The sequence below is a fragment of the Humulus lupulus genome, chromosome 2, assembly GCF_963169125.1.
Source record: "Humulus lupulus chromosome 2, drHumLupu1.1, whole genome shotgun sequence".
In the NCBI taxonomy this organism is placed as follows: Eukaryota; Viridiplantae; Streptophyta; class Magnoliopsida; order Rosales; family Cannabaceae; genus Humulus; species Humulus lupulus.
Window position 1 is genome coordinate 116,842,619 of NC_084794.1, and position 17,549 is coordinate 116,860,167.

Here is a 17,549-nt window from a genome sequence, read left to right on the forward strand (position 1 = left end):
CGGTGGTCTCTACCCCCTCCTGACCTTTCTCTTTCCTCCTGGGTAAGGTCACACTCGACTTACCCTGCAATAGGCCATTCAGCACCTCTTGCATGTTCTCCAGGGTGGTCTCTAACCTTTGGTTCTTACGGTGGAGCTCACGTATTTCTTCTTCATAGAAACGAGATTTCGAACTCGAGCTCACGGAATGGACCCGGGGATGCTTATCATGCCTACGCGTAGAGGGCCCTGAGTCCTGCCGGCTGGAGTTCGGTACTTGTGGCAGTTTAGGGAGCGGGAATTCGTCGGCATTCCCTGGTGGTGCCCTTGGTGGACTCCCTCCAGGCGGGACAGCCGGTGACGAGGCCTCTCTATCACCCTCGTGAACCTCAGGGTCCCTTGGGGGCTCCACATCTCTAGGTGGGGGAGGATCCTTCATGGAGGCCTTCAGCTGGACTCCGCTAAGGTGGATCTCCACCTCTCGTGGCTCTCTGAGTCACTTTGATCGTCTCGGCATTTCTTCTTGGCGGAAGTAATGGTAGAATAGTAGCTTGGTACTTAGGTTCCCACAGACGACGCCAAACTGTTGACGGTCGTCAACTAAGTTAAGTCGGAAAAATCACAGAGCTAAGATTATGCAAAGAAAAACTCTCAGAATCTAAGTATCAACTCTAAGAACAATTGTAACAGAACAATGGTGAAATCAATTTTCATTCACTAAGATGCACTTGCTACAGTCAATTTTCCAACCCCCTTCCATGGGGAATTGGGGTTCATTATATAGTGGGCTCTAATGGCCTTAGATACAATGTGGTCCAGGGGACCAATCTGAGCACAAGTACACTATCAGGAGGGTGGTATCAGATGTAGTGGTGTCGGCTCTGGTACACGATCAGAGTTCATGGGAGCACCTCAGCTTTTGTACCCGGTCATGACTCCACCACTCGCCTTGTACTGGTGTCAGAGACGTGGTGGTGATGTAGCCACTCCTCGTACTATTCCCACCCACCACTATTTGTCGGGTACAGGTGTCAGGCCTGTCCCATGATCCTTGCAGGCATGTACGTACCCCTTTAGAGGTACCTTGTTCGTATTCTTTTTGTCTCTTGTGGGCCACCTCGAACACTGGCATCATGCACGCGGGGCCTTGGGAAGAGACTCATTGGGGCGAGGTGGTCATATATGCGTAGCTCTTAGGGAAAGGCCCTCACGAGATGCCGAGGGGATGGCATGACCTCACGCGGGCGTGCTGAGAACGAGGCGGGGCCTCGCAGCTAGGCACGGACGAGGGCCTCGCATGGCCTCGCATGGCCTTGGGTGATTGGCTCGCGGACACGGCCTCGCAGCTGGGCACGGACGAGGGCCCCGCATGGCCTCGCGTGGCCTCGGGTGACTGGCGCGTGGACATGGCCTCGCGGCAGGGCACGGATGAGGGCCTCGCATGGCCTCGCGTGGCCTCGGGTGAATGGCGCGCGGACACGGCCTCGCGGCTGGGCATGGATGAGGGCCTCGTATGGCCTCGCGTGGCCTCGGGTGACTGGCGCGCGGACGCGGCATCGCGGCTGGGCACGGACGAGGGCCTCGCATGGCCTCGCGTGGCCTCGGGTGACTAGCGCGTGGACACGGCCTCGCGGCTGGGCACGGACGAGGGCCTTGCATGGCCTCGCGTGGCCCTGGGATGATTGGCGTGCGGACACGGCCTCACGGCTGGGCACGGGCGAGGGCCTCCCGTGGCCTCGGGTGGCTGATGCGCAGACACGGTCTCGCGGGCCATATGGGCGCCCCGCGAGACGCTGAGTGGGTGACGACCACCTCGCGCCTGGGCACGGGCGAGGTCCTCGCATGACCGAGGCTATATGAGGATCGGGTGGCTCGGTTCACCTAAGGCTATATGAGGATAGATCCCCATATTTTCCCTTGGTGGATTTTGTGCATCCACACTTTCTGCACTCTATATCCTCTATAACCACAAGAAGTGGCCCATACCAACGCCACATGAGATCAACTACCTGTTTGATCTAAAGTTTAACCCCAACCACAACAACAAGGGGTTCTTCCACTTCTACCATCAGGAGTTCGCTCGCACATTCCTAAGCGACATCACCCACAAGTCCAATGTAGGGAAGTACTTTCTTACAACAGACCTGGCTGCTGACAACCTGGCCTTCAATTGAGGAGGTAAATCTTTTTCTCATTGGTCACTTGATTTCTTTTAGCTTCTCTATACATTATTTAGAACTTCGATGTTGTTTAGGTCCATGGTGTCGATTAGACCCTAGTCCAGAAATGGAGATAAAGGCAGCAGTCCTAGCCAGCATTATGGACATTGAGAGGACTGTTAAAGAGCTGGTCACGGAGATCAATCTAAGGCTGGTCAGCCTTTTTGCACCACACCAGGATGTGAGGGAGTCAATAGCTAGGAGTGCTACTGGAGGAGATATCCCCGAGCAGCACCAAGATGTGTCATAGCCCCCGAGGAGGCGGGCTACAGGAGTGACCATCAGGGAGCCTTCCAGCACTCCATGAGCAGTTGCTGTCCTTGCTCAACATGGGAATGGCAAGAAAAAACTTCTTGAAAACCCCGAGCCCATACTTGAATCCTCGGATGAGAACGGTACTGACTTCTTACTCTTAGACAGTTTGCCCATTCCCTGTCATTTATTTGATGGGGACACCAACTTTAAATATGCGACTAGTTTAAATTCAGACTTCTTCAAGGTAGAGAGTGAGTGTAGCAGTAGTACAATAGATAATGTATCGACCAATAATAATGGCTCGAGTATATTACTTTTTCTTACTCTTATTTCCTTGCTTTAGTAAATATCTCAATTTATATTGCCTAATCGTTTGTTTATATCATGTAGTCATGCCTTCCAACGACACATTTGATCTATACAGCCAACCCAAAACTACTGCTCCTGTTAGCAGGAAGAAGGAAAGCAGATGGCACCGTGGGGAAGGTTGCAGCAAACCTTCCAAGAAAAGAGCGAGGACTGAGGACCCTCTTGCACCTGCACCTTCCAAGGAAACTAATCCTCCTCCAGCTTCCATCGACCAAACTCCTCTACCAGCTTCCATTGACTAGACTCCTCCACCAGCTCCCGCACCAGAATCCTCTTGATCAGACAGGAAATACTCAAGGAGAGGCCCTCATGACCATAGTCTTCAACTCAACCAACGGCAAGCTGAAGAAGCTATCAAGGCATCGGTGCAGCCGAGAAGCCATCAACAACACTGGCTCCATGAAGGTCGACCAAATCTTTAGCCACGGGCTGAACGAAATACTCAATGTAAGTTGCCATTTTTGCTGTGTTTTAATTGTTTGCCTTGTTCTTTTATTTCTACTAACAACTTTATCTTTTCTCTGATCACAGGGAGTTCTAACCATGAGCACTAGTTGGCACCGCTTAGAGGCGATGGCTGCTGAATATGCCAAAGAGTTTGAGGAGAGACTTGGTGAGCAGCTCAAAGCAGTTGAGGCCAAACATGATGAGCAGCTCAAGGCGGCCGAGGAGAAAAATGTCGAACATCTAAGAGCTGCTGAGGAGAAGATTGCCTCCAAAGTCCCTGGTCAAAGTCACGAAGTCTAAAGAGAGGTACAAGGAGTCTTCATTGTTGAAAAGAGGCCTCCAAAGTCCAAGACGAACTAGTTATTAGTAGGAAAGAAATTGTTGAGTTGGAGGAGCGAGTTAAATTGCTTGAAGAAACTAACGCTAGTGACTTGGAGAGGTTCAGGGGAGCGTCATTTAATTGCTTTTATATGTTCTAGAAAAATAACCACAAGGCAAACTTTGATTATTTACCAAAGCGTATGAAGCAGGCTGAGACAGCGAAGTGCATTGCTCGTCTTGAAGAGGAGACAGCTCAGGGATCCCCTAAGATTTCTTTGGCCATGGGCATTGAAGGCGTTGATAAGGGTGCTGATACCACAGTCGACCAGCAGCCTCAGCAAGATCCTCCAATTGCTCCTGCTGCTTCTTAACTTTATTAATTTAATTTGTAACTAGGACACACAAACCACGGTTCGTGATGTCAAGACAATTTTTTGCTGTGTTGGCAGCTTTTACTTTAAATTAACAATTACATCTGAGTAGAAACTGCTCACGATGTAAAATATTTTACTTCTTGATATTATAATATTTGCAATTTATTATAACATCTGTTCGCATGACCGAACTTAGCATAGCACTTTGTTTTGATTTAACAAAATTTTGAAAAATACTCTAAGTACCGTAGTATGCTTTCCCTTATTTTGCTCGTGTGTTTACATATGCCTGTTGATATGCTTTGCTTGCTTAGTACCTTATATGCCCCCCAAGTGATTGAGGAGCTTAAGGGCCTCGGTCACTTGCCAAGACCAAGACTTATAAATAGTAATGAGCAAATGACAAAACAACACACGTAATGAGCAAATAGTTGTAATAAATACAATAATTGGCAAGAATAACTGGTTGCACACAGTTCCTTTTATTTCTCATAATAAATGGACAATCGTGTCTGTATGAGTGATCAAAAATTTAATCTTACACTTATAAGCGATTAGTCATATGATTGACTAACCCTTGTTCATAAACTTGTAAAAAGTGAAATTAATACAAGCCAATTCTTTAAAAAGAATTGTTTTATTGATTATACTTGCATAGGTGTTCTCCATTCCAATAACTAGGAATGAGATCTCCATTTAAGCGAGCATGTTTATAGGTGCATGGTTGAAGGATTTCTTCAATTTGGTATGGACCTTCCCAATTAGGTCCGAGCACGCCAGCAGCTTGTTCGCGGGGGTTGAAAAAGACTCTTCTAAGTACCAAATCTCCCACGTTAAATTTTCTTTCGCGTACTTTAGAGTTGAAATACCGAGCGACCTTTTGTTGGTAAGCTGTTACTCGGAGTTGAGCTTGCTCACGCCTTTCGTCGACCAAATCCAAAGATTCCATTAATAACTGTCTATTAACACTCTGGTCGTATGCCAACCTTCTATGCGATGGTGGATGTAATTCAACAGGCAATAGGTTCATATACATAGGCCAAGGAAAATGGAGTATGGCCTTTTGCTATTTGATGGGACGTTCTATACGACCAAAAGACTTCAGGTAATTGTTCTGGCCATGCCCCTTTCACTTCTTCAAGTCTTTTCTTCAGGGTATCCTTCAGTGTTTTGTTGACAGCTTCAACCTGTCTGCTTGCTTGCGGATGGGCTACTGAAGAAAAACTCTTGATAATCTCGTGCCTTTTGCAAAAATCTGTGAATAGATCACTATCAAATTGCATGCCATTATTTGAGACAATCTTTCTTGGAAACCCACAACGACACACAATGTTCTTGACCACAAAATGTGGTCGTTATTGTTACAATCGGTTCAACTTCGGCTCACTTTGTGAAGTAGTCAACAGCAACCACAACATACTTGACATTGCATTTTCCCGTGGGTAAATACCCGATCAAATCTATTCCCCACACTGCGAATGGCCACAGACTCTGCATCTATTTTGGATCATTAGGGGTTGTTCGTGATATCTTGGAAAACCTCTGGCACTTGTCACACTTTTGAACAAAATCCACAAAGTCTTCATTCATCGTTTGCCAAAAGTATCCTTGCCTTAGGATCTTTTTTGAGTCCATTGGCAGCACTCCATGTTCTAAGTATTCAATGAAGGGTGTCATCCATGTGTTTGTTGCTTGAATTACTAGGGAAGACTCTTCTGCTTGAATGCTTGGTGCAGACAAATGTTCAACTGTATTCAAGGTGTCAGCATCCTTCATGCTTGCTAACTTGTCCAAAGCATCTACATTTGAGTTTTGGTCGCGAGGTACTTGCTGGAGAGTATACTTTTCGAACTGTACCAATAAGTCATTTTCCTTGTTCAAGTAAGCAACCATCTTCAGACCCCTGGGTTGATATTCTCCATTAATTTGATTAACCACTAACTGGGAGTCACAATAGATTTCAAGTGAATTTATGTCCATATCCTTGGCTAATCTTAATCTTGCGAGTAGAGCTTCATATTCGGCTTCGTTATTGGACACCGTGAAGTCGAATCTAATTGCACAGTGAAATCGATGTCCTTCAGGTGTGATTAAGATCAAACCTGCTCCAACATTGTGCTCATTGGAAGAGCCATCTATGAACAACTTCCAGGAAGGAGTTTGGTTTTGGAGTTTAGACTCTTCAATCGGCTCATTATCCTAGAGCCCAGTAAACTCTGCGACAAAATCTACTAGAGTTTGTCCCTTCACAGCTGCTTGTGGTGAGTAAGAAATATCAAACTGTCCAAGTTTAACTGCCCATTTCAACAATCGACCGACGGCTTCTGGTTTCTGCAGGACTTGCCGTAGTGGCTGGTCGGTGAGTACGACGATGGGATGAGCTTGGAAGTATGGTCGCAACTTTCTGGAGGCTAAAATCAAGCAATAGGCTAATTTTTCAATGGGCAGATATCACAGTTCTGCTCCTATTAGCCTCTTGCTTATATAATACACAACTTTTTGAACATGTTCCTCCTCTCTGATCAGGACAGCGCTAGCAACATACTCGGTGACAGCCAGATAGATGAAGAAAGTTTCTTTCTCGACCAGTTTGGACAAAATCAGTGATTACAACATATGAGACTTCAGAGCCTGGAAGGCCTGCTTGCATTCTTCCGTCCACTCAAATTTCTTATTGCCCCTAAGTAGATTAAAAAATGGAACACACTTGTCCGTTGATTTGGAAATAAATCTACTTAAAGCAGCAATCCTCCTAGTTAGACTCTGAACATCTTTTATTTTTGTTGGCAACTTCATCTCGATTAGAACCTTGATCTTTTCAGGATTAGCCTCGATACCTCATGAGTTCACTATGAATCCCAAAAATTTCCCCGATCCAACTCCAAATGAACACTTAAGGGGATTCAGCTTCATCTGTTATTTGTTTAAGATATTGAAGCACTCTTGCAAATCCCGAATGTGTTATTCTGCCTTCTTTGACTTAACTAGCATGTCATCAACATATACCTCCATGTTAACACCGATCAGTTCTTTGAACATGTGATTGAATAGTCGCTGGTAATTCGCACCAGCGTTTTTCAAACCGAAGGGCATTACTTTGTAATAGTAACGCCCTATATCGATCCGAAAGCTAGTGTTATCCTCATCAGGTGGGTGCATACTGATCTGATTATATCCAGAATATGCATCCATGAATGATATGATCTTGTGCCCAGATGTGGCATCGACCAGCTGGTCGATCCTTGGGAGTGGGAAACAATCCTTTGAGCAGGCTTTATTGAGGTCTGTGAAATCCACGCATGTTCTCCACTTGCCATTCAGCTTGAGAACTAGCACGGGATTAGAGACCCACGATGGATAAAACGCTACCCTGATGAATCTGTTCTCCTTTAGATTCTCGACTTCTTTTTTTAACGCTTTTGATCTATCTTTGTCGAGCAGTCTCATTTTCTATTGTACTGGTGGAAAACTTTTATCTATGTTCAAGACATGGATGATAACGATTGGGTCAATCCCAACCATATCTTTATGCGACCAGGCAAACACCTCCTGGTTCTTCTTCAAAAATTCCACCAGTTTTTGCTTTGTTGTTGTTTCTAAGTTCTTACCGACTTTCACAACCCTGGTCGGATCTGACTCATCAAGATGGACCTCCTCGAGGTCCTCGACTGGTCCTACATCTTCTTCAAAATCCCCAAAGCGAGGATTTAAATCCCTACCCTCACTTTGGGCAACACCCTATTTGGTAACCTGCTCACCTAATTGGGCTTGTACCTTTTTAGCCAATAGCAACCCTTTCTCAGCTCCTTCTCTCGATCCAACCCTTTTCACCTAGGTAATCGAGCAATTATAGCATTCCCAAGCTTCTTATTGGTTTACCAACATGCATCCTACCCCTGCATTAGTTGGAAACTTCATGGCAAGGTGCCAGACCGAGGTCACAACTCGCATGTCGACTAGAATAGGCCTTCCAATCACAACATTATATGTAGAAGGACAATCAACTACTATAAAAGTAGTAAGTAATATCCTATTTGCAGGTGCAGTTCCTGCTGTGACCGGAAGCCTAATCGACCCCCACTACAACAATATTTAATATATATTGCATTAAAGAATAGCATATATTTAGAAGTGCTATTATTGTTGTGGGATTAAAAATACACGGAAGACATATTTTGGCGCCATATGAATAAAACTCAGGCGCCAAAATGAATTTTTTTTTGTTAGTCTCATCTGGCAAATCCCTAAATCTAAGTTACCCGAAAGATTTCTCTCAGCCTCCATCTCTCACTCACGAAGACTCACTCCGCCCTCTCCGCCCTCACGAAGTCTCTCTCTCGTATTTCTCCTGAAGATGAACCCAAGTGTCCGGTCATCATTTTCATCAATTCCAAAAGTGGAGGCCAACTTGGTGGTGATCTTCTTGTGACCTATAGGTCTCTTCTCAATGAAAACCAGGTATATTTATATACCCCTTATATATAAATTGTGTTTGTGTGTGTGAGTGTGATGTTGATTTGGAAGATGCTAATTTTCTTCAGGTTTTTTATTTGGGGGAAGAAGGTCCGGATAAGATTTTGCGCCGAATTTATGTTAATCTTGCAAAGTTGCAGAGGGAAGGAGATAAGTTTGCCACTCATATCCAGGAGAACTTGAGATTAATTGTGAGTTTTTGTTAAAAAATTTAGTCTTACCCTTTATGATGATATAATATTATATAGAATATGATGACTCTTTTTAAATTTGTAATTGGAGAGTTGACATGTATTTTGCTCTCTTCAGGTTGCAGGTGGTGATGGAACCACAGGGTGGCTTCTTGGAGTTGTTTCTGATCTCAAGTTATCTCATCCACCAGCAATTGCAACAGTGCCCTTAGGAACAGGAAACAATCTTCCATTTGCATTTGGTTGGGTAGGAAGAACATGAACATTTCAAATCACTTCTACTTGTTCATTATACCTGTTAAAGCTTTCTTTACCGATTCAGAGATATATACATATATATATGTATATATCGTTGTGGCATATCCTTTCATCTTGTTTTGACTCATAAGCCACTTCTTGATGGTATGTTTGATGTTGAGCTGAATCTTTTAATGTTAAAACCCCTGAAAAAGTGTTGATATTCACATTTACTGAAAAAAAATCATACTTTATTTAAGCTACTGAGTACAGAAACTATTTTCATTTACCGTGTTATGAACTTCAGTTTAATCAGTAGCCATATTAATTGGTGCTACAGGGGAAGAAAAATCCTGGGACAGATGAAAATGCGGTAAAGTCATTTTTGCGTCAAGTAATGGATGCTAAGGAAATGAAAATCGACAGGTCAGAGCAGTTGTTACTTTCTTTAGCACTTATTTTTTTTTCTATGAAATCTTCTGTCGTTCTCAGTTGTAGGTACTAATTGTTGTTCCCTATTTGATTGTGAATAGTTGGCATATTATGATGAGGATGCGGGCTCCAAAAGAAGGTCCATGTGACCCTATTGCTCCTCTGAAATGGATATTTTTTGCTTGCTGTTATATGAATGTTTCTCTTCTTATTCAGGCTTGCTTATTCACGAGGTAGCCAATATACTTAGCAGTTATTTTCTATTTTATTTATGTGTCTTTGTTCCTTGCTTTGATTTTGCATTTATGTGATAGATTGCAAAACCTTGTTATGTGCAAGCTAAAAATCAAGGATTCAATATCACAATGGAGTGATTTCTATGACACATGGGTCCTTTTTTTAACTTTTAAAACAATTGCATCAGCATGTGACACTTGTTGAACTAAAAACTTTCCCTCTTGTTTAAAGATTCAGAGTGTATTTTTTTTTTTTCATTATGCTTGTAAGTTTAAAAATTGGGATGGCAATCAGGTGTTTAATGGAGTTGTTGATAAAAATTCAGGGTTGTTTTTAAGCTTTCCTTGGTTCTATTTATGTTTTGTTATGACTTGTTTAGATTGAGAATTTAGGTTTTGGGATTTTGAAAAATGGTTTCGCTATCTCATTCTCTAGTTGTAATTCTGAAAAACCAGTTTCAGATCTTCTTTGGATGCTGATTCAAGTGACATGCATTTGTTTTGTTCAAACTGAAATCAAAATCGTATTGAAAAACACAATATTATGTTATACAAATCTTTTTACTGAATTCCAAATAAAATAGAACATGAATAACTTGTATAGGGTAATTTAATGTGCTCTCGGCTTTATTTTGTTTTCATGGGAGTTTTTGATGTTGGTTCTTTGCTAGGCACTTATTTTTGCAAAAGAATTAGCTATGCCTGGAAATGGAGAGAAAGAGTCAAATTTGAGCAAGAAAAACGCTCACAAACTCAATGATTTATAAGGTAATTTCTCAGTTTTTGTTGGAATAAATTAATAAACAGCAAGCCATTTTAGCTTTTGATGTTCATTACTTAATTGGTATAACTAATGAGAATACATGACAAACTTCTATATCTGTCTTTGTTCCTTGCTTTTATTTTGCATTTATGTGATAGATTGCAAAACCTTGTTATGTGCATAGAGGGAATCATATATTTTGAGAATGGTTTATTTATGGTTTTGCATTTTGAGAATGGGATTAGTCAATGAGTAATGATCTTGAAATTATTACCAGGTCGTTGAGCATGGTCTGGGACATTTTCCATTTACAGAAAAACAGGTGGTCACTCCAACTGGTAAGCTGACAGTCAAATGGAATTTTTTAGTTCTTTGTCCCTTTCAGTTTTCTGTTTTCATTTTTAATGGGTTCCTTCAGCTTATATGTGAAAAATTACTTATCATATTGTAACTTTTCCTTTTTTCTTTTTTTAAACAGGAAAATTTTTAGCATATGAGTAACATTAGCTTCTTGTCTGAATGTGAGGGCATTAACTGTTTAGCCTCAACAATTAAGTGCCACTACTCATATTAGAAAAGCAAAGCATATGTCAGTATTGCAAATCTTTAAAAAGGAAAATCTAATATTAACTGTCCTAATATGACAGTTTAGGACCCATGCTTCATATGCATGTTTGCTGTTCAAAGACTAAAGTTAGTTTATGCTATATAGATGATACCTTCATTATTTTGTTTTCTTTTTCTAATTTTGATTTCGCTAAGAGAGTCCAATTTCTTGAAACTGTAATTGCTGATAGCTAATTTACATCTCCTGTCTTTCGCAGAGTCCGTGTATACTGGTGTAGATTTCTGTAAGAGATTATGTGGTGTGTCTATAATCAGGAGGTAATTTCGCAAAGCAATTATGGCATGTGTTTTTTTGTCAGTTTTTCATATAAATTTTATATTTGGAAGCAAACTCTAGAGGATTTCTATTCTTGGGCCAAAAAATAAGATTCAAAGTTGTAATTTTTCACAATGTACTAATTCGATATATTCTCATTGCACACTTATTCTTGTCATTACAGCGGTGAGAGTATGGAGAATGCTCTGAGAGCATGTTGTAAGGGAATCAATATTGGGAAAATTCTAATCCACAGAAAAGGAGACAATGGCCAGCAGGTTTCGATTCCCTCTATTCTAATCATCTTTTTTATTTCTATTTAATGTTATAAACATTTCCAAGTCTATACTTTACATTTATTCAATAAGACCAAATAAGAAAAGAAGAAGAAAGAAAAAAGTCTACTATTCTTAAAGATTATAAAAATCTGAAATCATCAATTACTGAAGTCTACATATTTTATATTTATTACACTCTTTGTTTCAAGGATGGAATCATAAAACTATACAATTAATTTCAGTCACGTGAAAATGATGATTTTTTTGGACATTTGAGTTGGAATATGATTCTTTATGTTAAGTTTGAACCATTAATGAATATAGTTTTATTTTGTCTCTCCATCTTTTTACTGTCAATTCTAAGTGCATTTTGTTTGCTTTGTTGCTAAAATTCAATTAATACACTGTTTCATATTGCATTTTTACAGATCAAAAACTCACAAGCCAGGTCCATGAAATTTTTGGACGAATTAACGGCAGATTTGGAACATTGACAGCTATTCCAATACATCACTTGGTTCGTTTATGGCCATCTTAGTCAGTAATTACTATATGAATGGACAATTTATATCTCACTATATTCTTTTTGGGCTATTTGGTATTTGGACAAATGTTTTAAGTGTTGTTGACAGTTGTGTATACTGAACCGTATCTTATCATTGTTAGATTAAGCAATCACTCTTTTAGACACAATGGTTCTATATTTCAAATGGTATAGGCTTACCTGGTACGATTAAAATAGGACCTTGACAGTGTTAAGCTTGGTATAGATCACATCAGTGACCCATCTATGTGGTATCTTAATGAGTAGGTGACATCAGTGTGCCCCATCTTTGTTTTTTTCTTGAATTGAACCTCAGTTTCTCATGCCAGTGCGTCAACTATCTAATGCATTTGAACAATCTAACATTTTCTTTGCTTGAATTTTTTTAGTGTAAAAGTTGAATTTGTCAGATTAGTCTTAGTGTCAAGTAATATTCTAAGGGAAAAAATGTGGTAACCACTTAACAACCCTGCTTACAGACCTAGGTATTAGCATTTGATTAGAGTTTGTCGTGACTCTTTTTCGGTTCCTTATCTCACCTTTAAAGGACAATCACCACCAAAGTGTTACCTCATTAAATTATCATACTTTTTTTTTAGTTATTTAAATTAAGGGTGAGGAAATACCATTATATCACTACCACATCAATAATTGACGATTTTTTTATCTCAATTGTAAACTTGAAAAACTTGGTTATGCATCTTGTGATCACTGCAAAATTGTTCCGTGCAATTAGCTTCCTATTCATTATCAAAGAATTCATATTGTAGCACTTTTTTTAAATTTTCTTTATGAACATAGCTTAGCTATTAGACGAATTTATGTAATGGAGAGTTTTATTGTGGGTCAAATTTATATAATTCACGGCTCAAGTAAATGTCTGGGTGAATTGTACAAAAGAGAAAAAGCTAACTTTTCATTCCCCTGTGAGAAGTAAATGGCTGTTTCTATTTATTTCTTTCTCAATTTAGTTTTTCTGCTGCTTTTGCTACCTCTTGTCGTTGTATTTAAGAGTTTTGTTGTTCTTTTTATTTTGTGAGCTCTAGTTTCCAAGGACTCTATAGCGGGTTTGGATAGTTTCTTGGTTGTAAGAGTTGTAATTTTTTTTAATGATGACTCCTAATTAAAGGTCGAATGATGTTGATAGTTTATTAATTGGTATGTAAATTTGCTTTCATTTTAGTGGCTTCATTGGATTTCAAATTGGAAGGAACTTTATTTGTAGCAGTTTGCAAGAGGTATGTTCTCTTTTCTTTTTGTTAAAATATTTTGCAAATGTTAGAGGAGTTTAAATATCTTAGATATTCATCCATAGTGAAGTAGGTCCTCAAATTATTATTATTATTGTGTGCTGCGGTGATAACAGAAGGTTGAGAATTTGTGTGTCTTAGTGAAGTAGGTTCTGAGAAATTTGTGTGCTGCGGCGAGATAAGGAAGAAAACTTGTGTGTTGTTTGAATATTTTGAATTGATAATGATTGATGGTTGGTTAATAAATATGGCTGAAATGTTTTCTGATTTTCTGTTAGTTATTTGATGTATATCTAATAAACTTCAAAAACTCACATAAATTTGAAAGTAGAATCCAAACCCATGTGGAGAAATGTATTAGAATAATTATAAAAATAGCTTCTTGCAATTCAAAAACTTGGGTAATAACATGTAAAAGATTTTTTAATGCAAGGCCAGTACATAATTTTTTTTAGTTTGAATATATACATCAAAAACCAAATACAAAAGAAAGAGTAACATCTCATTAACAAAAGAACTATTTATGAGAAAAGGAAAAAAAAAATCAATTGGAATATGATACAGGTTCTAGGCAACATGTAATTAGTAATAACCCCAAAAAGATTATACTACTCCTCTCAAGATGTATTGTAACTCACATGATATAGATAACAAAATTCTGAAACCTCAATGAAAAACATAATAACATCTTTAATATGCATATTTTTTAGGCAAATTGAATGCCCTCAAACATTCGTCATTAAAATCAAAGACAACTCCATTCATAAGCAGATTCGAGAGAGGCTTAGACACCTTTGAGAAATCTTTGATGAATCTTCGATAGAACCCAGCGTGACCAAGAAAACTTCTGACTCCTTTGACTGAAACTGGTGGAGGCAGCCTTTCAATGGTAGAAATTTTTGCTCTATCTACCTCAATTCCTTCACTTGAAATTTTATGGCCAAGGACAATCCCCTCTTTCACCATAAAATGGCATTTCTCCCAATTCAACACCAGATTAGCCATCTCACAATGACGCAGCACGTTCTCCAAATTACCCAAACAAAGGTCGAATGATGAACCAAAAACAGAGAAATCATGCATGAAAATCTCAATACACCAGTCTACCATGTCTGAAAATATGGCCATCATGCACCGTTGAAATGTTGCAGGGGCATTGCATAGTCCAAATGGCATTCTCCTGAAAGCAAATGTGCCATAAGGACATGTGAATGTTGTTTTCTCTTGATCCTCTGGTGCAATAGCGATCTGATGATACCCAGAATACCCATCCAAGAAACAGTAGTAGCTATGGCCTGCCAATCTGTCAAGCATCTGATCAAGGAAAGGCAAAGGAAAATGATCCTTCCTTGTGGCCTTATTAAGCTTGCGGTAGTCTATACAAATCCGCCACCCCGTTACAGTCCTTGTTGGAATGAGTTCATTGTTCTCATTTTTCACCACAGTCATTCCACCCTTCTTAGGTACCACTTGTACAAGGCTCACCCATGCACTATCAGAAATTGGGTAGATCACCCCAACATCCAACCATTTAAGAATCTGCTCCAATACTACATCCTTCATGGCTGGATTGAGTCTTCTCTGAGCCTCTATGGATGGCTTGCTATTCTCCTCCAATAAGATTTTATGCATCACTGTCGCTGGGCTGATTCCTCTAATATCTACCAAGGTCCACCCAATGGCCAATTTATGCTTCCTTAGAACCCTCAACAGTTTCTCCAATTCTACCTTTGACAAGTCAGCTGACACAATGACCAGTAAAGTTTCATTCTCTCCCAAATAAGCATATTGCAAGTGATCTGGGAGAACCTTTAGTTCCAACGGTGGTGGCTGCTGAATGGAGGTTAGCGGTTTATCAATCGCATCCGCTAATTCTTGGAACTTCTTCCAATATGGTAAGAACGAGTTGATCCAGTTGACACATTCTCTGATCTCAGCATCCTCATCATCATCGCCCTCATCACCCAATAATACTGCCTCTAAGGCATCACTGCTCATCCTTCTCTTGGAGACTGCCTTTTCTATCATATCCACACTAAAGCAACTGTCACTAGCCACCGGATACTTCATAGACTTGAAGACATTAAAGACAACCTCATCTCCTTGAACTCTAAGCTTAAGCTCTCCTTTGTGAACATCAATAAGAGCTTGGCCTGTGGCTAGAAATGGCCTCCCAAGAATAATGGGGACATCTGTGTCCTCCTCCATGTCCAGAACAATAAAGTCAGCGGGAAATATGAACTTATCCACCTTCACAAGAACATCATCAATAATACCTCGTGGATGTGTTAACGATCGATCTGCGAGCTGTAAAGTGACAGTTGTTGGTTTTGCCTCCCCCAAACCAAGTCTTTTAAACACAGATAAGGGCATCAGATTGATACTTGCCCCCAGATCACATAAGGCATGCTTACATTCAAATTTGCCAATGGTGCAAGGTATGGTGAAACTCCCCGGATCTCTCAGCTTTTGGGGTAACTTCCTTTGTAAAATAGCGCTGCACTCTTCAGTGAGTGCTACAGTCTCATAGTCCTCCATTCTCCTTTTCTTTGACAGAATCTCCTTCATGAACTTAACATAACTAGGCATCTGCTCCAAGGCCTCCGCAAAAGGAATGTTTATGTGCAGTTTTTTAAACACCTCAAGAAACTTATAAAACTGTTTATCAAGGGTAGTCTTTCTAAGCCTCTGAGGGTATGGAACTCTAACTGGCTGTTCAATAACAACTGGCTGACTCTGTTCTGACTGTTGATGGTCTTCAGTAACCCTTTCTGAACCAGACTGTTCACCCATCTCTTTATTCTGAACCTCTGCCTGTGGAGGTCTAGGATACTCAGTTTGCTTCCCACTCCTCAGAGTAATTGCCTGAACTTGCTCCTTGGGGTTGGCTTCAGTGTTACTAGGCAAGCTTCCCTGGGTTCTGTTATTGAGCATATTGGCCAACTGCCCAACTTGTGTCTCAAGATTTCGAATAGAGGATCTGGTCTCAGTCATAAATTGAGTCTGAGTATTAGTAAGAGTCAACAAGGCAGCTTGCAGTTCATTATGTCTCTCAGGTTGAGGCATTGGTTGTTGAGGCCTAAGCTGTTGTGATGATGAAGCTTGATTCATAGGTGGCTGAGGCATGTTATTCTGAAATTGGCCCTGAAACTGAGGTTGTTGACCTTGATTATTCTTCCACGAAAAATTGGGATGATTTCGCCACCCAGGATTGTAGTTGTTGGAGAATGGATTATTGAGCGGCCTTTGGAAGTTTCCCACCGCTTGAAATTGAGCATGATCCATTGGGGTGCTATTATTACAGATAGGGCACTGATCGAAAGAATGAGCACCACCACACATTTCACACCTCACTGCCATCTGAACCGCATTAGCAGATAGACTGCTCTGTTGCAACTGCTTGGTCAAAGAAGCTACTTGCGCTGTTAAAGCAGTAATTGCATCCAGCTTATGCACCCCAGCTACCTTTCTGACTCCTGATGATCTTTCCTCAGACCACTGATGGTTGTTTGTAGCCATGTCCTCCAGCAGCTCATAAGCACCAGCTGCGCTCTTGCTCATAAAAGTGCCACCTGCTGCAGCATCTATAATAGTTCTGGTTGTTGGACATAAACCATTGTAGAAATTCTGTACTAGCATCCACTGTTCAATGCCATGATGAGGACATCTTCTCAGGAGTTCCTTAAACCGTTCCCAAGCTTCATACAGTGACTCCCCGTCATTCTAGCAAAAGTTATTTATCTCTCCCCTCAATTTAGCAACCTTTGACGGAGGGAAAAATTTGGATAAAAATTTCTGAGCTAGATCTTGCCAAGTGACAATGGAGTTTGGCTGCAGAGAGTTCAGCCAATTTTTAGCTCTGTCCCTTAGATAAAATGGGAAGAGCCTAAGCTTGATTGCGTCATCACTCACCCCATTATATTTGAAGGTTCCACACAACTCCAGGAAGTTGGACAAATGGGTGTGAGGATCTTCAGAGGGCAACCCATTGAATTGCACAGAGGACTGCACCATTTGTAAAATAGCAGGCTTGATTTCGAAGTTGTTGGCCTCTACAGCTGGTGGGCGTATACTATTTTGTACTCCCGTCAGAGTGGGTAGCACATAATCTCTCAGGCTCCTCTCAGCGTTGGTCTGAGCCTGAACCCCTTGTACAACTCCTGGATTTAGACCATTCCTGCCATCCCCATCATTCTGTGCCATCTTCACAGAATTCTGGGCCTCTCTCTTATTCTTTCTGATTTGATTGCAAGACTTTTCAATCTCAGGATTCAAAGGAACAAGTGTGGCTTTTCCTT

General features: G+C 40.8%; 2 protein-coding genes and 1 non-coding gene across 3 annotated transcripts; all 3 read left to right on the forward strand.

The window, feature by feature from the left end:
- Positions 1-5,012: 5,012 nt before the first annotated feature.
- On the forward strand, positions 5,013-10,048 carry LOC133814650 (diacylglycerol kinase 1-like). The gene is made up of 5 exons (XM_062247585.1): positions 5,013-5,069; positions 8,506-8,628; positions 8,747-8,875; positions 9,206-9,291; positions 9,399-10,048. Exons 1-5 carry the CDS (start codon positions 5,013-5,015, stop codon positions 9,532-9,534), a joined length of 531 nt encoding a protein of 176 aa, XP_062103569.1. The 3' UTR covers positions 9,535-10,048.
- On the forward strand, positions 9,794-11,951 carry LOC133814651 (uridine kinase-like protein 3). Its single transcript, XM_062247586.1, has 6 exons — positions 9,794-9,799; positions 9,914-10,018; positions 10,574-10,634; positions 11,121-11,181; positions 11,364-11,457; positions 11,886-11,951. Exons 1-6 carry the CDS (start codon positions 9,794-9,796, stop codon positions 11,949-11,951), a joined length of 393 nt encoding a protein of 130 aa, XP_062103570.1.
- A 4,949-nt stretch (positions 11,952-16,900) lies between these two features.
- LOC133820804 (small nucleolar RNA R71) lies at positions 16,901-17,007 on the forward strand. Its single transcript, XR_009887203.1, has one exon. It is a non-coding gene; the product is annotated as a small nucleolar RNA R71 (small nucleolar RNA).
- Positions 17,008-17,549: the final 542 nt, after the last annotated feature.